Consider the following 24,284-nt stretch of genomic DNA (forward strand, 5'->3'; position numbering starts at 1 on the left):
GCATATCTACTAACTATTTCTCCACCCCTATCAGTTTGCAAGATCTATAACCACTTACCTTAATGGTTTTAACCATTGCAAGAAATTAATGAAATTTTTCAAACATTTCAAATTTCTTTGCTAAAAGGTATAATCTAGAGTTATCGTTTTAAGAATACAACGAAAAACTCATATCCACCCCTGAATGTACATCCATCTGCGAATGAGATGAACTACTTTCAGTGGATATAGGCATATTAACTCTTTACAGAGATTGATCTTGTCAAATCCACTATGAACAAGATACAAATGCCATAGATTAAAAAAAAATGTGGTAGTGTCTATGATGACATAGGTTTAGTTAGGTCAAAGAGTTCTTAGAATACTGCAAGTGGATCCTGGTCACAGAATACCTAACTCATATTCTATACAGTTTTAATCCATTATTAGAAGATAGATATATATATTTTTTTTTGATCAATCAGTAAGTTCATTATCACTAGAAAAATTACACACTACCAGCACCTCAGCCGAGGCCTGCACAAGTAATCTATACATCAACTGACTATGAGATTCCTTGATCTCTATAATCTATACCTGCTATTTACACTATAAACTTCCTTTACAACACCTTTACAACACCTTATGGTAACACACTGAACTTCCTGGACATTTAAAACAACCTGCTAACCACAAACAACCAAACTGGCAGCAGTAACTAGCAGAAATGTCGACAGCACCAGGAAAAAACAGAAGCAGGTTTTTCACCTCCTGAAATTCAAATTTAAAAACCAATCCTTGTCGCTTTGTTTGGTTTTGCTTGGCCAACAGCTCAGTACTCTAAATTCCACATCCTCTATTGATTTCCTCACCACCTGCTCAACTGAAACTTGCTCAGAATTCCACAAAACTCCATTCCGGACTTGCCAAATCTGATATACAACAGCAGCTGATAAAACAGCTTTTCGAAATCTACTAATCTTTGCTCTTCCAATCCACCTAATCAACTTGTTCAATTCCATTGTTTCCACTCCCCAGTTCAGTCTAACTTTAATTTCAGCTAAGCAAGTATGAGAAAACGAACAGAGAAAAAATAGGTGCTTAGAGGTTTCAGTTTGATTACTACACAACAAGCATGAATCTTCCCCAATAATGTTCATTCTATGCAGCCTCTCTCTAGTTTTGAGTCTATCCTGTATAGCAATCCACAAACAATAGCTATGTCTAGGGATATTTAGTCTATTCCATACCTCATGACTCCAATTCACTTTGTCTTTTAATGGACAAAGAGCTTTGTAACCATTAGAGATCCGATAAGGAGTAGTTGAAACTTGTTGAATATCCATAACTTCTAAGACTTGGTTTTTGACAGCCACCAATCTTTTCCAATACCAACTGGCTTGAGAAGAAGCTTGATAGCTCCACCAATCCACTCCTTTCATGTACACACAATGTATCCACCTAATCCACAAGTTATCTTCTTTATTCGCAATTGCCCAAACATATTTAATCATCGCTGCTGTATTCCATTCGGCAATCTTTTTTAGGCCAATCCCCCCAGCTTTCTTTGGTTGGCAAAGCCTTTCCCAAGCTATAGGGGCCGCCCCCACTGACACATGATGACCCTTCCACAAATAGGCTCGACAAATTGCCTCAATATCTCTAATTGTCTTCTTAGGTAACACCATAATTTGACTCCAGTATGAGTGAATGGACATAAGAACCGATTGAACTAGTACAACCCTTCCAGCAAGAGACAAGTTCCTTGAACTCCAAATCTTGATCCTGGCTGTCATCTTCTCAGCTAATACAGCACATTCTTTCCCTGAAATTCTTTTAGCACAAATAGGGATACCTAAGTATTTGAAAGGTACCTCTTTTTAGCAAAATCCGGAACAATCAGTGATGCGTTGAATCTCATTCTCAGACATACCACAACAATAAATTGCAGACTTATGAGGATTCGGATGGAGTCCAGAAGAACTTGAAAATAACTTCAGGCCTTGGAGGACATAATATATGCTCTTAAAATCTCCATGACAGAACATAATGACATCATCAGCAAACATGAGATGATTCAGCTTCAGCTCAGCACACCTTTCATGAAATTTGAACTCCGAGTTAGAACCTATCTTCAAGAGGATTCTTGAGAGATACTCCATTCCTAGAACAAATAGGAGAGGAGACATTGGATCACCCTGCCTTAGCCCTCTTTTCTGTAACACCCTAACTAATTTAGGCGTATTACGTGATTTTTAAACGTACTGTGCAGCTCGTTGCTAATCAACGAGGTTTATGGAAAAACGTGATTAATTAAAATTTTGCTTTTTCATTAAACTTATAAACCATTTTACCAAAAAGTCTCGGGATCCCGATTTATAAAAATATTTACAAACGTTTTTGCTATTCAACTTTTACATCAAAATAAGGTCATCTAACGACCGTTACAAAAATCTCAGCCCTGCGGTCCCGAGGATCGTACGCTCCAGGCCTAACCGCCCCGACATGTACAATCCCATAAGCTCGCTCACGGTCCATCAGCAACTGCCTTGCCTTTACCTACACATGAACGTAAACTGTGAGTCGACAGACTCAGTAAGAAAAGCATACTAATATCATACGCAAAACTGACTGCCGTGTCCAACACGATACTGAGTCCCGCTACTGCCATGTCCAACATGGTACTGAGCACTACTGCCATGTCCAACATGGTACTGAGTTTTGAACGTTCAGGGGACGGTACTATTGACAAGTATCCTCCTGATCGGTCGAACCGGTCATACTCCGCCGCTTGGTCATACTCCGGCTGTACCGACGGGATAGGTCAATAGCACGAACCACCAACTAGTGTCGGCCCCTGATCGGTCGGAGCCGGTCATACTCATTCTTGGTCATACTCCGGCCTGTCTGCAGACGTGACGGGGTTGGGTGGTTCGAAGCCTAAATACATATCTAATGTAAACTAACAAAGCTTCCTACATGCACGCTAAACATGTAAACTACATATGCATACTGTTATACTAATCTTACCTGGATTCCGATTTCAGGTGTGCCGGTCAACCTGACTGGAACTGAAGCTGAACGGCGGATTACTGGCTCCTAAACCATAAAAATCACAACGCTATAAGTGACACGCTAAATCACTTCCCGGGGACTAAAACTCGAAACTAAAAGTTTCCCTATCGATAAAAAGCATGGCAATACCCCTAAAAACCCAAAAACGAGGAAAACTAGGGTTCTGAAAAATCCCCAACCGGAAGACCGGTTGCCCAACCGGAATTCCGGTTCTGGAAAAATCTGAACCCCCATCCGGAATTCCGGATGCTCAACCGGAATTCCGGTTCCTCGCAGGCAGCAACCAAAAATTCACATATCTTGACCAATTCGAACCCAATTGATCCCAAACTTTCCAGACCTGCTCTATAGGTCCCAAATGACCATTCCAAGGCCTCAAACCTACCCAGAAACCTCACAAGCAAATTTCACCATTGAAGACCAAGCTTTGAGTTCAAGAACTCAAACTTGGTTAAACCCACTAGCATGCACCCTAGCCTAGTTAATTCTACTTAACTAAGCATTAAAACACCTCTGCAAACTAACAATAACAACCAGCAATAACACAGAAACTAAACATAGCATTTTCTCACAAAAATCATCAATTTTCACATATAATTTAAAAGCTTGAACAATCTAGCTACTCATGCTTCACACAACTCATTTAACATCAAAAATCATGCTTTGAATCCATAAATTAACAACAAAATCACAGCAGCAAGAACATTTCACAATCACATGCATTTCATCCATTTTCATCATTTTTCTTGAATAAAACACAAAGGGAAATAAAAGGAATCAAACCTAGACTTGAATTACACTTAGAGGAGGAGAAAATCACAAGCTTTGAAGAGGAAAATCTCTGCCCTAGCAGCCCAACACCAAACCGAAAAGAGGGAGGAAGAGAGAGCTTTGAGTGATTTTTTCTAATTTCTTTAAAATGACTAAGTGTTGAAATTTGAGAAAAGGGAAATATAAATCACATAAATCATCTATTTCAGCCAAATAAACACTTAATTAATTATTTATTTTCCATTTCATAAAGTCATAAAAGACAAAATACTAATGGGGCAAAAAGACCATTTTGCCCCTCTACCAAAAATCACCAAAATCATACTAAAGGGGTATTTTTGGGACATTCTAAATTCCCGGCCATTCCCGACATTCCCAATGTCTAAAACCCGTCCCCAAAATACTAACATACTAAGTTGTGATTTCTACTGAGCCAAACGCCGAGTTCCAAAATACCGGACACCGGAAATGCGAAATATAAAACTGCTGATGACATAATTATGCATATCTGAATTCCATAAATAACAATGATAAATTATTTAAATAGCTATAAATAATTTCCTGATTAATCATAAATAACTGCTAATTTCCAAATTAACTAAGCGGGCTTTACAACTATTCCCCCCTTAAAAGGATTTCGTCCCCGAAATCTCACCTGAATAACTCTGGATATTGAGCTCGCATATCTGACTCAAGCTCCCAGGTGGCTTCTTCCACCTTACTGTTTCTCCAGAGAACCTTGACCAACGCTATGGTCTTATTCCGAAGGACTTTATCCTTTCTATCCAGGATCTGCACTGGCTGTTCCTCATAAGACATATCTGACTGAAGCTGAAGGCTCTCATAACTGAGTATATGAGAGGGGTCTGAAACGTATTTTCTCAACATTGAGACATGAAATACGTTGTGCACTGCTGATAAAGCTGGAGGCAATGCTAACCGATATGCCACTTGACCTATCTTCTCGAGAATCTCGAAAGGTCCTGTAAATCTAGGGCATAACTTGCCTCTTTTCCCGAAACGTTTGATCCCCTTCATCGGAGATACTCGCAAAAACACATGGTCCCCTACTCGGAACTCAACATCCCTACGTTTCGGATCTGCGTAACTCTTCTGTCTGCTCTGGGAGGCAAGCATTCTAGCTTTAATCTTCTCTATTGCCTCATTGGTCCGCTGAACTGACTCTGGACCTAGGTATTTCCTCTCCCCTGTCTCATCCCAGTGGATAGGGGATCTACACTTCCTACCGTACAACAGTTCGTAGGGTGCCATCCCTATCGTACTCTGGTAACTGTTGTTGTATGAAAATTCCACTAACGGTAGGTATTTACTCCATGAACCCTCAAAGTCCATAACACAGGCTCTCAGCATATCCTCCAAAATCTGAATTGTCCTTTCGGACTGACCATCTGTCTGAGGATGGAATGCTGTACTGAATTTTAGCTTCGTACCCATTGCCCGTTGCAAACTCTGCCAAAATTTGGAGGTGAATTTCGGATCCCTGTCCGAAACTATAGACTTCGGTACCCCGTGAAGTCTCACTATCTCCCTGACATATAACTCTGCCAACTGATCCACTGTAAACGTTGTTCTAACCGGCAGAAAGTGAGCAGATTTCGTAAATCGATCCACCACTACCCAGATGGAGTCATACATACCCGTGGTCCTAGGTAACCCGACCACAAAGTCCATCGTAATATCCTCCCATTTCCACTCTGGTAGGGTTAGAGGCTGCAACAACCCTGCTGGTCTCTGATGTTCAGCCTTGATCTGCTGACACGTGAGGCATCTCGAAACGAATTCTACCAAATTCTTCTTCATACCGCTCCACCAGAAGTACGGTTTCAAATCTTGTTACATCTTGGTGGTGCCGGGATGTAGAGAATATGGAGTAGAATGAGCCTCCTCAAAGATCTCGTTCCTCAAGTCCACACTGTTCGGGACACAAACCCTGGCTTTATACAAAAGCATCCCACTGTCTGTCACTGAAAAGTCTTTGGCTTGACCAGCCAATACCTCATCTCGGATCTTCACTAACTCCGGATCTGTCGTCTGAGCAACCTTTATTCTTTCTAACAGATCAGATTGCAGCGTTAAGTTGTGAAGCTGACCTATCACCAACTCAATGCTGGATCTAACCATATCCTCTGCTAGCTGAGGTGAGATCTGAACCATGCTAGCCACTTGCCCGGGACCCTTTCTGCTCAGGGCATCGGCCACTACATTGGCTTTCCCGGGATGGTAAAGGATCTCACAATCATAGTCCTTCACTAACTCCAACCAACGCCTTTGTCTCATGTTCAAATCTTTCTGAGTAAAGAAATACTTGAGACTTTTATGGTCGGTATAGATCTCGCACTTCTCTCCATACAGATAATGCCGCCAAATCTTCAGTGCAAAAACCACTGCGGCCAATTCTAAATCATGAGTCGGGTATCGCTGTTCATAATCCTTTAACTGACGGGAGGCATAAGCGATAACCCGATCGGCTTGCATCAATACGCACCCCAAACCCTGTTTGGATGCGTCACAATAGACCACGAACTTCTCCTCGTTCGAAGGCAAAGCTAGTACCGGAGCAGTAATCAATCTCTGTTTCAGCTCCTGAAAACTAGCTTCGCATTTATCTGTCCAGATAAATCGCTGATTCTTCTTCGTAAGCTCGGTTAGGGGCATAGAAATTTTGGAGAACCCCTCCACGAACCTACGGTAGTACCCAGCTAATCCCAAGAAGCTTCTGATCTCTGTCACTGTCTTCGGTCTCGGCCAATCCCTGACGGATTCGATCTTCCCGGGATCCACCTTGATCCCGTCCTTACCCACAATGTGTCCTAGGAAGGACACCTGAGACAACCAGAACTCACATTTCTTGAACTTGGCGTAGAGTCTATGTTCTCGAAGTCGTTGCAGTACCATCTGAAGATGTAACTCATGCTCCTCTTCTGACTGAGAGTACACGAGGATGTCGTCGATAAACACAATCACACAGATATCGAGGAAATCCTTGAATACTCTATTCATCAGGTCCATGAATGCTGCAGGAGCATTGGTTAGTCCGAATGACATAACCAGGAACTCGTAGTGTCCATACCTAGTGCGGAAAGCCGTCTTTGGAATGTCCTCCTCTCGGATCCTCAACTGATGATAACCCGAACGGAGATCAATCTTAGAAAAGACCGTCTTCCCCTGAAGCTGATCGAACAAGTCATCGATCCTAGGTAATGGATATTTATTCTTCACCGTCGGACTTGTTCAACTCTCTGTAGTCGATGCACATCCTCATAGATCCATCCTTCTTCTTCACGAACAAAACCGGGGCTCCCCAGGGTGACACACTGGGCCGAATGAACCCTATGTCAAGCAACCCTTGGAGCTGAATCTTTAACTCCTTAAGTTCAGCTGGAGCCATCCTATACGGGGCTTTAGAAACCGGATCCACCCCTGGTGCCAAGTCAATCACAAAGTCAATCTCCCGATGAGGTGGTAACCCTGGAAGTTCTTCGGGAAAAACGTCCAAAAATTCCCGAACCACACTGATGTCCTCTGGCCGAATGGTGTCTGGCCGAGTGGTGTCCACCACCACGGCCAGAAACCCTAAGCACCCACCGTGCAATAATTCTCTCGCTGACATAGCCGAGATCACCGGGATCCGAGATCCCTGAACCGAACCCACAAATACGAACGGTTCTTCACTTTCCGGTTGGAAGACCACCATCTTCCTCTTACAGTCAATGCTCGCCGAATATTTAGATAGGAAATCCATTCCTAAAATAATATCAAATTCGACTAAGCTCATCTCTATCAGATCAACGCTCAACTCTCTACCATCTATCCTGATCGGCATAGACCTAATCCACCTATTGGAGATAACCAATTCTCCGCCAGGTAACAGGGTTCCAAACCCTGATTCATATCTATCAAAGGGTCTACCCAACTTACTAAAGACTCTGGCCGCCACATAAGAACGTGTAGCCCCAGAATCAAACAGCACTGAATAAAGCGAGTCGTTAATAAGAATCTGACCTGTAACAACTGATGGGCTGGCATCTGCATCAGCCTGCGTGATCGCGAATACCCTGGCTGGAGTGGGTATCGCTGGAGCCCTCGGTGCCTCTGACCGGAGCTGGGGACATTCCCTCTTGAAGTGCCCGGGCATGCCACAATGAAAGCATCCCTGCCCCTTGCACTCTCCCCGATGGTGCCTCTTGCAGCTAGGGCACTCTGGATAGGAGAAGCGAGTCTCATTACCACCAGGACGACTCCCTCTGTTCTGGTTCCCCCGGAACCTCTTGTTCTGACTCGAGCCGCCGGAAGCAGTGGGTGCCCTCTTCCTCTGATCAATGGCCGAACCACTACTCCCCCTGCTAAATCCTGATGCAGGAGGGGTAGGAGCTCCGCCACCAACCGGAGTACTGGCTGAATCTGACATACATCCCACTGCGCCCTCAGCTCGCAGTGCCTTCTCCACCATCTGAGCGTAGGTGGTGCTGTCGTCAGTGGTAATCATCAGGTCATGCCTGATCTTGGGATTCAACCCGTCCAGATACTTCTCCTTTCTGCTGAAGTCGGTTGGCACAATTCCCGAGGCTAACCTCGCCAACCGGTCAAACTGAGTAGTATACTCAGTGACGCTCATGTTCTCCCGCTGGGTCAGGTGAACGAACTCTTTCCTCTTGGCGCTTCTAACCGCCTCATTGTAGTACTTCGCGTTGAAGAGTTCTTGGAACCTCTCCCAAGTCATGGTGGTGACGTCATGGATCTGAGACACCATGTCCCACCATACCAGGGCGTCCTCCTGGAACTGAAATGTGGCGCACACCACTCTGTCGTTGCCGGTGACACCCATAAAGTTCAAGATTCTGGTGATCACCGTAAGCCACTGCTCGGCTTTCGACACATCTGGACCTCCCAGGAATACCGGAGGTGCTTGCTTCCGGAACCGCTCATATAAAGGTTCCAATCTGTGGGCCGCCACTACCATCTCGGCCTGGGCAGCAGGGGCAGGTGCCGCTGGAACTACTGGCACTGGAACTGCAGGAGCACCCTGCTGTCTCAACCTCTGAATCTCGAGGTCTTGCTCTTCGATCCTGGCTTGCATCTCCGCAAACCGTAACTCCCAGTTCGGGGCTCCCTGATCGGCTGGGGGAGCCTGGGCAGCCTGTGGCGGGTTCTCATCACCCCGACCACGAGCCCTGCCTCGGGGACCTCTACCTCGGCCCCTAGCAGGTGGGGGAAACCGAGCTCCCTCTCCCTGATTCGACCCCACGGAGTTGCCTCGACTCCTGGTAGTCCGCCTGGCGTCCATCTAGTTAGAACCGCCTACGAAACCAAGAGTTGGCATATCAGGTCGTATTCAAGGCGAGCTTACTAATGCCGCTTAATTTGGAAATTAGAAATGAAACATGCGCCTATTCTACTATCAGGCTACTAACATGCTTCCTAACAGGCTTTTCTTTTTCATAACTGAATAAAATAAACTACTAAAGCAATAAAGGCTTACTGAACCGTGAACCGAGCTAACTGCTGATGATGATTGTACATGTCGTGACGATCTTCGGAAGACAACCTGGCGGCTCTGATACCAAGTTGTAACACCCTAACTAATTTAGGCGTATTACGTGATTTTTAAACGTACTGTGCAGCTCGTTGCTAATCAACGAGGTTTATGGAAAAACGTGATTAATTAAAATTTTGCTTTTTCATTAAACTTATAAACCATTTTACCAAAAAGTCTCGGGATCCCGATTTATAAAAATATTTACAAACGTTTTTGCTATTCAACTTTTACATCAAAATAAGGTCATCTAACGACCGTTACAAAAATCTCAGCCCTGCTGTCCCGAGGATCGTACGCTCCAGGCCTAACCGCCCCGACATGTACAATCCCATAAGCTCGCTCACGGTCCATCAGCAACTGCCTTGCCTTTACCTACACATGAACGTAAACTGTGAGTCGACAGACTCAGTAAGAAAAGCATACTAATATCATACGCAAAACTGACTGCCGTGTCCAACACGATACTGAGTCCCGCTACTGCCATGTCCAACATGGTACTGAGCACTACTGCCATGTCCAACATGGTACTGAGTTTTGAACGTTCAGGGGACGGTACTATTGACAAGTATCCTCCTGATCGGTCGAACCGGTCATACTCCGGCTGCTGGTCATACTCCAGCCTGTACCGACGGGATAGGTCAATAGCACTGAACCACCAACCAGTGTCGGCTGATCGGTCGAACCGGCCATACTCCGGCCGCTGGTCATACTCCACTCGTACCGACGTGACAGGGTTAGGTGGTTCGAAGCCTAAATACATATCTAATGTAAACTAACAGGCTTCCTACATGCACGCTAAACATGTAAACTACATATGCATACTGTTATACTAATCTTACCTGGATTCCGATTTCAGGTGTGCCGGTCAACCTGACTGGAACTGAAGCTGAACGGCGGATTACTGGCTCCTAAACCATAAAAATCACAACGCTATAAGTGACACGCTAAATCACTTCCCGGGGACTAAAACTCGAAACTAAAAGTTTCCCTATCGATAAAAAGCATGGCAATACCCCTAAAAACCCAAAAACGAGGAAAACTAGGGTTCTGAAAAATCCCCAACCGGAAGACCGGTTGCCCAACCAGAATTCCGGTTCCGGAAAAATCAACCCCATCCGAATTCCGGATGCTCAACCGGAATTCCGGTTCCTCGCAGCAGAACCAAAAATTCACATATCTTGACCAATTCGAACCCAATTGATCCCAAACTTTCCGCACCTCGCTCTATAGGTCCCAAATGACCATTCCAAGGCCTCAAACCTACCCAGAAACCTCACAAGCAAATTTCACCATTGAAGACCAAGCTTTGAGTTCAAGAACTCAAACTTGGTTAAACCCACTAGCATGCACCCTAGCCTAGTTAATTCTACTTAACTAAGCATTAAAACACCTCTGCAAACTAACAATAACAACCAGCAATAACACAGAAACTAAACATAGCATTTTCTCACAAAAATCATCAATTTTCACATATAATTTAAAAGCTTGAACAATCTAGCTACTCATGCTTCACACAACTCATTTAACATCAAAAATCATGCTTTGAATCCATAAATTAACAACAAAATCACAGCAGCAAGAACATTTCACAATCACATGCATTTCATCCATTTTCATCATTTTTCTTGAATAAAACACAAAGGGAAATAAAAGGAATCAAACCTAGACTTGAATTACACTTAGAGGAGGAGAAAATCACAAGCTTTGAAGAGGAAAATCTCTGCCCTAGCAGCCCAACACCAAACCGAAAAGAGGGAGGAAGAGAGAGCTTTGAGTGATTTTTTCTAATTTCTTTAAAATGACTAAGTGTTGAAATTTGAGAAAAGGAAAATATAAATCACATAAATCATCTATTTCAGCCAAATAAACACTTAATTAATTATTTATTTTCCATTTCATAAAGTCATAAAAGACAAAATACTAATGGGGCAAAAAGACCATTTTGCCCCTCTACCAAAAATCACCAAAATCATACTAAAGGGGTATTTTTGGGACATTCTAAATTCCCGGCCATTCCCGACATTCCCAATGTCTAAAACCCGTCCCCAAAATACTAACATACTAAGTTGTGATTTCTACTGAGCCAAACGCCGAGTTCCAAAATACCGGACACCGGAAATGCGAAATATAAAAACTGCTGATGACATAATTATGCATATCTGAATTCCATAAATAACAATGATAAATTATTTAAATAGCTATAAATAATTTCCTGATTAATCATAAATAACTGCTAATTTCCAAATTAACTAAGCGGGCTTTACATTTTCCCTTCGAAGAAACCATGTAATGATCCATTAAACATGAGTGAATATCGAGGAGTACGCACACAGATCATTATTAGGTTGATGAACTTCTCGGGGAATCGAAAAGCTTGAAGCATTTCTTCCAAAAAATCCCAGTCAAGAGAATCATAGGCTTTTTGAATGTCCAATTTAATCATACATCCAGGTTTGGACCCTTTCCTACCATAGTGTCGAATCAGATCCTGACAGATCATAATATTGTGTGCTATAAACCTGCCTGTAATAAATCCTCCCTGATTCTGAGCAACTAAATCAGGTAAGATAACTTTAAGCCTCGAACAGATGAGTTTAGTAGCCACCTTGTATAAAACATTACAACAAGCAATGGGTCTAAATTCACTAACTGTATTAGGACACTTACATTTAGGTATGAGTGTAAGAACAGTAGTGTTGATCTCCTTGAGCATCTGCCCTGAATGTAGGAATGTAAGTACTGCTTCACTGATGTCATCTCCCAGTAATTCCCAATTGTCTTGAAAGAAACAACTAGAAAAACCATCTGGCCCCGGAGCTTTGATTCCAGGAATATCAAATACAGCTTTCTTGACTTCCTCCTTAGAGAACTCTTTTAGTAAGTATTCTGCTTGTAAATTGGTTACTAAAGGGCCAAGCTTCATGACTTTTGAATTAACCTTCTTCCTGAATTCCATTTTAGAACCGAGCAATTGGTGATAAAATGAAATAAAGGCTTCAGATATCTTCTTTTGGTCATCTGTTCTCATCCCCTGATTATCTTCAATGGACAGTATACTGTTCATTTTCCTCCTCTCCTTGATACTAGCATGAAATAAGGCTGAGTTTTCATCTCCTTCCTTAACCCAACTAATCTTGGATTTTTGACGAAGAAAGGAGTGCAAACCTTTGAGTAATTGCCCATATTTTTGTCTTGCTGCCAATTCTTGTTCAATTAACTCATGACATAACGGATCTTCTTGCAATTTCCTTTGAATCTCAGTTAGACCCTTTCTGGCTTCTTCTGTCGCTTCTTGAATGTTTGAAAAGCTCCTCCTATTCAACTCTTTGAGAGCCACTTTTAATTTCTTTAACTTTGAAGTGACTTGGAACATCTTAGAGCCTACCACCTTCTGCTTCCATACATCACCTACAATCTCTTTGTATCTTGGATGGGAGGTCCACATTTTAAAATACTTAAAAGGCTTCTTCCCATTTAGAATTCCATGAGACAAAGTTACTATAGCTGGGGAATGATCAAATAACTCCTCCATTGCAAAAATAGCTTCAGCAGTAGGGAAGTTATGTAACCATTGTGGATTGGCTAGAACTCTATCAATCTTTGAGTAAATTCTTTCATTTCCTTGTCTTTTGTTGTTCCATGTGAAAAAACTGCCTCTAAATTTAATATCTTCTAGCTGACATTGCTCTACACAATCGATAAAATCAGTGGCTGAGCTATACTTTACTCTTTTCCCAACTCTTTCTTCTTTGGACAAAATATCATTAAAATCACCCAAAACCATCCAAGGTTCTCTGTTACTCAATTGCTTTAGATCTGCCCACAACACCTTTCTCCCTTCAACATCATTAAACCCATAAACAAATGTAGCTAGAAAGTCAAACTTACCATCTAAAGTAGCAGCTTGCAAATGGATAAGCTGGCTGGTACATTTGAGAATGTTCACTGAAAAACTACACGGGTTCCATGCTACTATAATCCGCCCTCCTTCGTGCCACGCTATATTCGATGTGAAACACCACCCTTGGAAAACATTAAGATATAAGGCCCCAAGCTTTGAGGCCTTTGTTCTCGTCTCGAGGAGGCCAACAAGCCCAGCTTTATGGACATGTAACATGTTCTTAACAAGATTTTGCTTACTTGGGTCATTGATTCCTCGGACGTTCCAACATACTATTTTATCCATCTCCAAGAGGAGGTGCTCCCCCCCCCCCCCCTCTTTTCTTGTCAACTATGGATGATTTAGGCTTGCCACTAGTGACTGTAACTGCTCCAATTACCACATCAATTCCATGCTCCGAAAGTCCTTCCAGAGCATTGTAAGAGTTTGCAATGTGAGTTTCAGCCAAGACCTCTTTTCCTCTAACTTTACTCCCTTTCATAACTTCCTTAAAACCCTCATTTCCCCCAACAACCGGTTGTACTGACGCCTCTCCTTCCTTAAAATCTGCTTCTCTATTCACCTCAGAATTCTCTTCTAATCTCTCTGTAACAGCCGAATCTTGATTCCCTTTAGATCCTTTAATCACCCATTTTTGTTCTTTCACTGTCTTTTTCTTACAATCCACCGTAGCATGTCCTAATCCTTTGCAGTATTGACAAAGAATAGGTTTCCATTCATAGGTAATTGAGGCATAAACATCATAACCATACTCATCTTCAAAAGGTATTCTTGCTGGAAAATCTTGCTGAATATCGACTTCAACTAGCACCCTCGGATAATTGAGTTTATTCCTCGCCTTAGTCATTTCATCAACTTGAAGAAGCTTCCCCAACTGCCCAACAATTTTAAACAGAGATTTTTCTCCCCAATACTTCAGTTCTAAATCTGGCAATTGTATCCAAATCGGAACCAACCTGATATCTTCTTTCTTGAAGCTTGTTTCAGAATCCCAAGCCTTCATTACAACCGGTCTATTGTTGAAGAAAACATATCCCCCATTAAGTATTTCATCTCTAGTTTCAATAGAATCAAACCGGACTAGGAACACCCCATAAGACAACGCACCAACCTTATCAACTTTCCCTTTCCAAACCCTCCTAATAAATCCTTCAATCACAGACAAAGGAGGATTGGAACCTAGAACGTAGCATACTATAGAAGGACTCCAATAATGAACCTCATCCTCAATGTCCTCTAAGGTTATCTTCACCTTGCTAGAGCTACCAGTATTCTTAAAGGTATTTTCTAAATTCCTCACTACATTTCCAGAACGCAGAATAGGAGGAGTAATAGGATTACCTTCTTTTAGAGCAGTCGCACAGGATCGGTTAGCTTGAAGGAAGAATTGAAAATCCCTGCTGATTTCATCTTGTCTCCTGATTGATTGCAGAGAAGATCTAGGTGATAAAGCCGGCACCATATCGATATCCTCCCTCCCATCGTCATTCACCTGCTCAGAATCATCGTTTTCTTCCTCCTCTGAAAATTCCACTGGTTCAATACCAATAATTGCATCCATGGTCTTCGTTTTACGAACCTTATCAGATGATGAAGGCCCTCGCTTCTTTGGTTTCTTGATCGCAGAACTCAATTTCCCCTGCCTCGCCCTAGTTTTCGCCATAGCACCAGCCCAGCAAGAGCTGAACGAGAGAGAGAAAGGGAAAAAGTTTCTAGAAGATAGATATTAAACACTTGAGAAAGTGTAACTGTATTGTATCTGGAATTAGAAATATAAGAAAATTTCAGTTTGGATTCTAAAATTAAAGTCAAAGACTTAAATTTATACCAAATATTATGAGTAATTCTATCTTGGACCACCACTACTAATACAAACTCTAAGTCAGATTTGCCCATACAAGTAGGAGATTTCTAAGATTGAGGATTTATATCAATTGGGAATAGAATTTCGGGATTATAATCATATGCGTCATTTAATTTCTTAAGAGAAAATATAGAATGACATGAAATGATTTATAGACCATTCATCCAATGATATGTTTTGAAGCTAATTCGAAATGAATAAGCTAAGAGGAATTGGGATAATTTCGTTTATAAATAAGAATCCAACGATGCTTCGATTAGCGAAAGACAAAGTAATCTTATTTATGTAATCTTCTTGTTTCATATTGTAAAAATACTAGTCTAAGGTGTCGTCAATTGATGAACAGCTAGATGTCGCATATACAATATTTATCTTTCGAGATCTAACACTATTATGTATGTCTAATGGTGAAAATCCATTAGGGATTTATCTCATTAGAAAAACAAACATGTTAGACCAACAGTGAAGATTCGAAATTAAACTACAACTTAATAACAGAAAATGACATGGTTCAATATAAATTCATACACAATTCAGAAATTATAAACATATAGCAAGTAGGAATGACTAGTGAAAATACTAAAACATACAATCCTAAATAATTTCCAAGGTTTTCAACAAACTGATACAGTGTCCCGGTTGGCGAGAGTCAAAGCATCATTTATTGAATAGAGTTGTCAGCTCATCTAAAATAGAAACCATTCTAGCAACCTTTTATTCGATCAAAATAAGAATCCAACGTTGTCCCGGTAGGCGAGAGTCAAGGTTATTCTCATTTTATGAGCTTCCACCATTGTTTCATGTTTTATGAGTTTATCTCTAAGTAGTCACCGTAGGGGAGAGTCTAAATAGAGATGAAAACTCACAAAACACTTATCAAATGAAATCTTACGGTGTTAAATGCGTTCAACGAATAACCATCCATAGGGGGACGAAGTCTAGCGTCTCGAGGTTATATTGAAAACATTTAACTTTTGTAAGACCAACAATGGAGATCGAATATCTTAATAATAATCAAGCTCATTATTTAAAGTGAGTTGTATTTTCTTTGATTCTCTTTATTTAATTTATTTATTTCAAATATATATTTATTTAAAATTTCCAATTTAGAATGAAAAATTCTAAATATAAATTTTAATTTAATATTTATAAATTTTACTTAGATGGATATGAAAATAACATGAATTATTTCCATCTTAGTAATAATTTCCAATAAATATTTAGGAAAATATTTAATTTAAGTTGTTACAAAATTAATATAAATTAATTTACAACTCAAATTTAATTTTCTATAAATATATATTGCATTTCGAAAAATTAAAGTATATAAGAATACAATTTTCGAAAAATGCATATTAAAATAAATCCTGGAAAAATTATTCTAATTTAATGTTGGCCCAAAATTAATTAATAAAATTAATTTACAACAAAAAATATAATTTTCCTATTTAATTAAATATATAAGAAAAATTTCAAATATTTAAGTATGATGATGAAAATCAACTTAAATATTAATTTTCTATTTAATTAAATACACTAGAAAAATACTTCAAGCAAAAATATCATCTATCTAGATTATCCTTTGACTAATTAATTCAATTTCTAATAATAAACTTTAATTCAATTTATTTTGAATTAATCAATAAATGAAAAAATCATTGATTTAAGTTGATCCAAGAATTAATTAAAATAAATAATTAATTTACAACTTAATCTATTTTTCAAGATAAAATTCGAAATTCTAGCATTTAAGAAATGCAATTTCGAAAATTGATTAATAAAATAAAGAAAAAATATATTTTGAAAATTATTTAAATTTAGTTGAAAAAATAAATTTCAACTAAAAATAATTTTCTATTTAATTAAATGTCATGAAAAAGAAATATTTAAGTATGATGATAAAAATCAACTTAGATATTCAATTTTCAAATTAATTAAATGTATTAAATTCAAGAAATAAATAATTAAGTGTAGAGAAGGCTTAATTATTAGTCTCTAGTTTAATACTATGAAAAATATACTTAAAATAAATTGTACCAAAATTAATTATATAATTAATTTCACAATTTATAATATTTTCCTATTTAATATTAGAAATAATAAGTAGTCTAGAAATAACTATCTAGAAAATATCTTATTTGACTAAGTATCTTTTCCACAAAATTTGAAAAAAAAATATCTAATTTAAGTTGTATTAGAAAAAATCTAGAACTTAAATATTTTTCAAATTTAAATTTAATTAAATATCAAAAATTAAGTTGTAACCACTTAATTTGAAAATATTCCATTTTAAGTTAATATTCGAAAAGATATCAACTTAAAAAATATCTAAAATATTCCATTTTAAGTTAATATTCGAAAAGATATTAACTTAAAAAATATCTAAAGAATCTTAATAACCAATGCCTAAAATTCCTCAACTTAATTTTGAAATTTGAAATTCAAAAGATATTCAGATTTAAGTTGGTTAGTTGTAGATAACTAAATATCAACTTAAATAAGAATATTTAATGAAAATTTTAAATTAAGTTCCAGAAAGAATCTAGATGGTTATAATTCTATATTTAATTAAATACAAGAAAATACATATAGTTTAGCTTAGAATAAAGAATTCTTTAACTATAATTTTCTTAAATTAATTTCAAAATAAATGAAATTAATTATGTTGCTAATCAATTTTATTAGGTTAAACTAGTGTAATTAACCTAGTACAGTTGTTCAAATCAGGCAAATGGGCCTTCACAATTGGGGTGGTTCATGTGAGGGGGTGCTGGGTTCAGTATGTCGTACCCACTTCTATGGCTCCCAACTCTCACACAAGGCCCAAAAGAGAGGAATTTAACCTTAATAAGAACAACTGTTATTAATTGAATAAGCCCAATAACTAAATGAGCCTAAATAAATTCTATCAAGAACTATGATAATTTATTTTAGCAACAACAACCTATATGTATCTATAATCAAATTAAACAAATAGGCACACACAGGTACACTTTGGATGGGTCCTATCATGTTGCTAGGTCATACACAGATGAAAGAAGATTGTAAATATACCTGTTACAAATTATTAACTTGACCAAGGGAGCCATCAGATCATTAGATCTGGCAAAAAGTAACCGTGGCTATTTGCAATCAAGTAATAATAGGTTTTGAAAACTTACAAACAAGCTAAAACACATACTCCTGCAACAAGGTTAGCTGGATAGTTGGATGTAGGATTTATTTAATTTTAAATTAAATAATTAATTTCGAAATAATTAATTAATTAAAAAATAATTTTTCGAAAATTAAAAAAAAAAAAAAAATTGAAATTTAAAAAAAAAATTAAATTTAAAATTAAACCTACAATTTTGAAAAATTAGGTTTCAACCAACCTAAATATCATTTCAAAATTTGCTAACTACTTTTAAATTTTAAATGTTATTTTATAAATAAAAATTAAATAAAAAATTAGAAAAGATAAATGAATATCTTTTTCAAATTTTAAATGTAATTTAAATAAATAAAATAACAAAATTTAAAAAAAAATTAACAAAATATCTTATATCATTTAAAAATTACATGATTATAAATATCTTATTTTTAAATTTAAAATAAGATAAGATATAATCAAATTTTAAAATAAGATAGATTTTTAAGCAAGAAGATAGATACTAATTCTATTCAAATTTCAAATTACACTAATATCTTGAATTAAATTTAAAAAATATTAAATTAATTCGAAAAGATAATCAGAATTGAATTAGGAATAGTAATAGTATAAATACAAAACTATACCAAAAATCGGAAGTTAATTCCATGAAAAAGTATGAAAAATCGAAGAAAAACAAAAAAATTCTGAACTGTACGGACAGTTTCGCGATCGTAGGAAAATTTCAGCACAGTCCCGATTTTTTCAAATCTTCAAAAATTCATAACTAATTCAAATAAAATCGAAATTGAGTTCTGTAAAAGGCTAACTTGCTTAATTTTTCCCATACTATCCAATAAAAATAATTCCAGAAACAAAATCGCAATTATTTTTCACGAAAATTTACAAACATCAATCAATCATCAAATAACACTCAATACAACATGATACCATCCAAAAAACATACAAACAATCGTTTTAAAGTCCAAATTTCTTGCAAGTAAATCAATTACCATGGCTCTGAGGCCAGTTGTTGGAAATTATTTTACCAGGATCTTAGATCTACTCACAAGTATGTTTATTAACATCCTAAATAAGAACTTTCTAAAACGATAAATTAAACACATATAAAGTTTAGGAAACCTTACATTGGGTGCAGCGGAACATAATGACTCCTTCCGTTCAGATATCTAGCCCTTGATTCCTTTCTGTAGCAGAGCATTATCAATATCTGAACCTGGATCTCTTTCTCTGAATCTTTGATGCTGAAACTCCTTTGCTGATGATCTTTCTTCACGATCTTCCTCACTATGATTGAGGTATCACTTGCTGTGTGTGGGCACTACTCATACACTAAGGATTTCGAAATTCAAGAGGGAAGAGAAAGAAGAAGTGGCAGCTAAAGATAGGGAGAGAGAAAGGCTCAGTTTTTCTGAATCAGAAGTGTAGAAAATTTAGTGTAATTTTCCTGAAGCCTTCACTATCTATTTATAGCATTCCACTAGGGTTAGGTTTGAATTATATGGCATTAAAATAATGAAAAAATCAACTTAAAAACCTTCAATAGGTGGCCGGCCAAGCATTAGTGGATTGGGCCTTGGGTTTTGCAATTTTGCAATTTTAACACCTTTTGTATCTGATTTTCTCAAAAATGCCAATTTCCTAATTCAACCATTTAAATGCCAATTCTAACTATTTAATAACTATAAATAATTATTAAATAATATTGTCATTTATCATATTTATTAATTGAACCATACAAAGTATCATAATTAACAAATATGCCCCTATAAACTCTTTCTTTACAATTTCGCCCTTACTTAGTGAAAAATTCACAAATAGACATAGTCTAACTTGTGAATTATAATTGATTAATCAAAACCAATTACACGAGTCTTACAAGCAATATTATCTCAACTAGTGGGGGGACCATGGGTCTATATAACCGAGCTTCCAATAAGTAGATCAAGAATTTAACACTAAAATTCACTAACTTATTAATTCTTCGTTGAATCCATGCATAGAACTTAGAATTGCACTCTCAGTATATAGAATGCTCTATATGTTCCACCATATAGACACATCATTAGTTATCCATTGTTATAATCCTAATGTGATCAATTATCCTCTATATGAATGATCTACACAGTAAAGGGATTAAATTACCGTAACACCCTACTATGTATTTTATCCTTAAAACACTTGACCCCGTATAAATGATATTTCAGCTTATGTGAAATGAGATCTCCACCATTTATTTTTGTTTGGTCAAGCTCGAAGGAGATCATCCTTTGCTTACTATTCGCCAGATAGAAGCTATAGATTCCATGTTCATGCTAGCGCTCCCACTCAATTGCACTACCGTGTTTCCAAAATGTACGTATCACCCTGACCTAAAAGTAGGCTTAACTAACAAATCAAAGAACACGAATAGCCTTTCAAGATTGAGCCTAATCATAACAGGATTAAGATCATTTGATCTAGGATCAACTAGGCGATATTGACTTGAATAGATATTACGGTAAGTTTAATAAATCTAAGTCAAAGTTCAATATCGGTCCCTTCCGATGCATACTCCATGCATCCAACCTGAGCTTTACTTTAACCAATGTTCTGGAAAGAACATAGTATTTCTCCAAATACAAGTAAACTCTTGTTGTAGATTATCATATCAGTAAAACCCTGTGTCTGATAAATCTAGGAAACTTTATTCACATAGTCATGTTTACTTTCCAATGTGTTGACGGCACAATAAACAGGATCAAGTATGTGAAAAGGGTTTCAGATGAATTTATACATTATGTACATATAATCATGAAATAAATCATGTGAACCATGCAACATTAAATGTTATTTCTGATCTATATTAATAAGTAAATCTGATTATATTGAAATGAGTTTTATTTAGGGCATAAAACCCAACACCCATTTCTATGAAATGAACAACTATTTATAGGCTAACAAGAAAATCAATTTCGTTGATCTAGAGTGAGTCATCTTTGTTCAGTCGGTCAGGCCGATTAGATGATCACTTTATGTCTTGTTCGTAGAGAATTAGGTACCTTCATTGGTTGGTTATTCATAATGTTAGAAAATGAAAATGTCATTTGTTACCATTTTCTCACTTTTGCTATTTCCTTTATGTCATTTATGTAAATTAGTTATTCTTTGCACGATTTTCCAATCATTGCACTCTGTACAAATTCTCTCTCTTTTCGGTTATAAATGTCAGAGAGAATATTCTCTTCTTTTGTCTGTACATTAACCTTTTGGGAGTAAGGTGTAATTATTCTAGAATGTACTATTGCTGCCCTAGAGGCTATATAATGAAAAGTTTGCACAGCAGCTTATTGAGCTGATTTTTCCAATTACCATTTTCCTATTTTCTTACCTTGGTATCAGAGCACCAATTCGTTCTAATGGCCACTGGAGAACAAACCCCAGGAAATGGTTCAGCTCAAGCTGGTAGCAATGTTGCTAACCAGACTTCAATTGTGTATGGTGCCTCATCCTCCACTCTCTCTGTTCCACACTTTGGGAGCACATTGAATTAGCCATTTGCTCTCAAGCTTGATAAGAACAATTTCTCTTTGTGGAAGACAATGGTTATGGCCATTGCTAGAGGACATCGGCTTGATGGCTACTTGATGGGAGCCAGATCAAGACCAGAAGAGTTTTTACCTGTTCTCAATGTTGAAGAACAGCAGGGTGTTGGATCTGAGATAAACCCTGAATTCGAACAGTGGATTGTCAATGACCAGCTGTTAATGGGCTGGCTTTATGGCTCTATGACTGAGAGCATTGCTACTGAGGTGATGGGATCTCTAACTTCTGCAGATCTGTGGAGTAGTCTAGAAGCACTGTTTGGTGCTCATTTAAAATCTAGAATGGATGAGTACAGAAATAAAATACAAACTGTCAGGAAAGGATCTATGAACATGACTGCGCATTTGAAGCAAAAGAAGCAATGGGCTGATGTTTTAGCCCTGGCAGGTGATCCTTACCCTGAACCATTACTCATTTCTAATGTCTTATCTAGTTTGAATATGGAATATTTGCCCATAGTTCTGCAAATTGAAGCTCGAGAGAGAACAACTTGGCAGATCCTTGAAGATCTGTTGCTAAGTTTTGATAGCAAGTTGGATAAACTTAGTTCTTTTTCTAGAAACACCAAGCACTCAAACAATGCCTCTCCTACTGCAATTTTGCAAACAAGGGTGCTTTTGGAAATGGTGGAAACTTTGGCCAAGGAAACAACAGAGGCAGAGGAGGAACCAACAACAATGGAAATCGTGGCAGATTTGGTGGCAGAGGCAGAGGTGGTAGAGGAGGACCAAAACCCACTTGCCAAGTGTGTGGGAGATATGGTCATTCAGCAGCTTATTGTTACAACCGCTATGCTGAGTCATTCATGGGAACAACACCACTTGGAAACACTAATGACAGCAACAAACCAGGACAGAATGCTGCAGCATTTGTTGCCACACCAGAAATGCTTCAAGATGATGCTTGGTATGCAGACAGTGGTGCCAGCAACCATGTTACTTCTGAAGCTGCAAATCTGAATCAGAAAAATAAGTACAATGGCAAGGATTCTCTCATTGTTGGTGATGGTAATAAATTATCTATCAAGCATATTGGTTCTGGTTTCATGCCTACTGATGATGGTAGTTCCCTTGTTTTAAAAGAGATGTTGCATGTTCCTAGCATAACAAAAAATCTTGTTAGCATTTCTAAACTAACTGTTGATAATAATGTTACTGTCGAATTCTCATCTGATGATTGTTGTGTGAAGGACAATCAAACAAAGAAGAAAGTGCTTCAAGGGAAGCTTAAAGAAGGACTCTATTAGTTTGATTCCACATGTGTCAAGTCATCCCACCAAAACACCACTTCTGTCTCCTCTGCTCAGCCTAAATCCACATGTTTTTCTGCTTTTATCTTCTGTTTTAAGTCAAAATGTAACTCAGCCTACTGAGAATGTGTCTAAGTTTAATTCAATCAAGGATAAGTGGTATAGGAAACTAGGCCACCCATCCAATCATGTTTTAAACCTTGTTTTAAATCAAATGAATGTTAAGAATTTAAAAGGCAGTGAGTTCCATTTTTGTGAAGCATGCCAATATGGCAAGTAAGATGCTTTACCTTTCTAGTTAAATCATGAAAAAGCTCAATTTCCCCTTGAATTGGTCCATACTGACATTTGGGGTCCCGCACCTATTATGTCAAATACCAATTTCAAGTTTTATATTCACTTCATAGATGATTTTAGTAGGTACACTTGGCTTTACCCTTTAAAGGCAAAATCTGATGCTTTTCAAGCCTTTACACAGTTCAAATGAAAACCAATTTGACAGAAAAATTAAAAAGCTAAAATCAGATTATGGTGGTGAATACCAACCCTTTTCGAAACTTGTCATAGAAAGTGGCATTGATTTCCAACATTCATGTCCTCACACCTCAGCTTAAAATGGAAGAGCTGAGCGAAAGCATAAACATATTGTTGAAATGGGACTCACTCTTCTTGCCCAAGCTAGCATGCCACTTAAATATTGGTGTGATGCTTTCCTCACTGCTGTTTATCTTATAAACAGATTGCCTACACCAGTTTTAGGCAACATCTCACCCTTAGAAACTCTGTTTTCAAGAAAGCCTGACTATAACCATCTCAAAACCTTTGGCATAGCTTGCTTCCCTTGTTTGAGACCCTACCAATCACACAAATTTCAGTACCACTCCACCAAATGTGTGAACCTAGGGTATAGTGAAAACTTTAAAGGACACAAATGCTTAAGTAGTACATGAAGAGTTTACATTTCTAGGAATGTTATTTCTAATGAAAATGAGTTTCCATTCAAGCATGGTTTTCTTAACAATTTTCATAAAGAAAAACCTATTCAAGTTCATTTTCCTTCCTGGTCTGCCTCTGTAAATGTCCCAGTACAATCTCCACAACCTCAAACCAAACACAACTATCCTCTTCAAACTGATAGTACTCCAACTCTTG

The 24,284-nt window shown here is 38.0% G+C and overlaps 1 protein-coding gene across 1 annotated transcript; it reads right to left on the bottom strand.

Moving 5' to 3' along the window:
* Nucleotides 1–456: 456 nt before the first annotated feature.
* On the bottom strand, nt 457–2,141 carry LOC115713182 (uncharacterized). The gene is made up of 5 exons (XM_030641667.2): nt 1,913–2,141; nt 1,230–1,804; nt 855–1,172; nt 637–750; nt 457–516 (listed from the first exon to the last, which is right to left on the bottom strand). The coding sequence occupies exons 1-5, from the start codon at nt 2,139–2,141 to the stop codon at nt 457–459; spliced, it is 1,296 nt and encodes a 431-aa protein (XP_030497527.2).
* Between the last annotated feature and the right edge of the window lie 22,143 nt (nt 2,142–24,284).

This window comes from Cannabis sativa, chromosome 4 (genome assembly GCF_029168945.1).
Source record: "Cannabis sativa cultivar Pink pepper isolate KNU-18-1 chromosome 4, ASM2916894v1, whole genome shotgun sequence".
Lineage (NCBI taxonomy): Eukaryota > Viridiplantae > Streptophyta > Magnoliopsida > Rosales > Cannabaceae > Cannabis > Cannabis sativa.

Bases quoted from the DNA above. Each gene is read 5' to 3' on its own strand.
- LOC115713182 (XM_030641667.2), bottom strand. From the start codon at position 2,141: ATGGAGTATCTCTCAAGAATCCTCTTGAAGATAGGTTCTAACTCGGAG. The intron at 1,805-1,912 runs GTATGTCTGAGA...AAAGAATTTCAG, and splicing joins GTCTGCAATTTATTGTTGTG to GGAAAGAATGTGCTGTATTA. The intron at 751-854 runs GTGGTGAGGAAA...TTTGAATTTCAG, and splicing joins AGCAAGTTTCAGTTGAGCAG to GAGGTGAAAAACCTGCTTCT.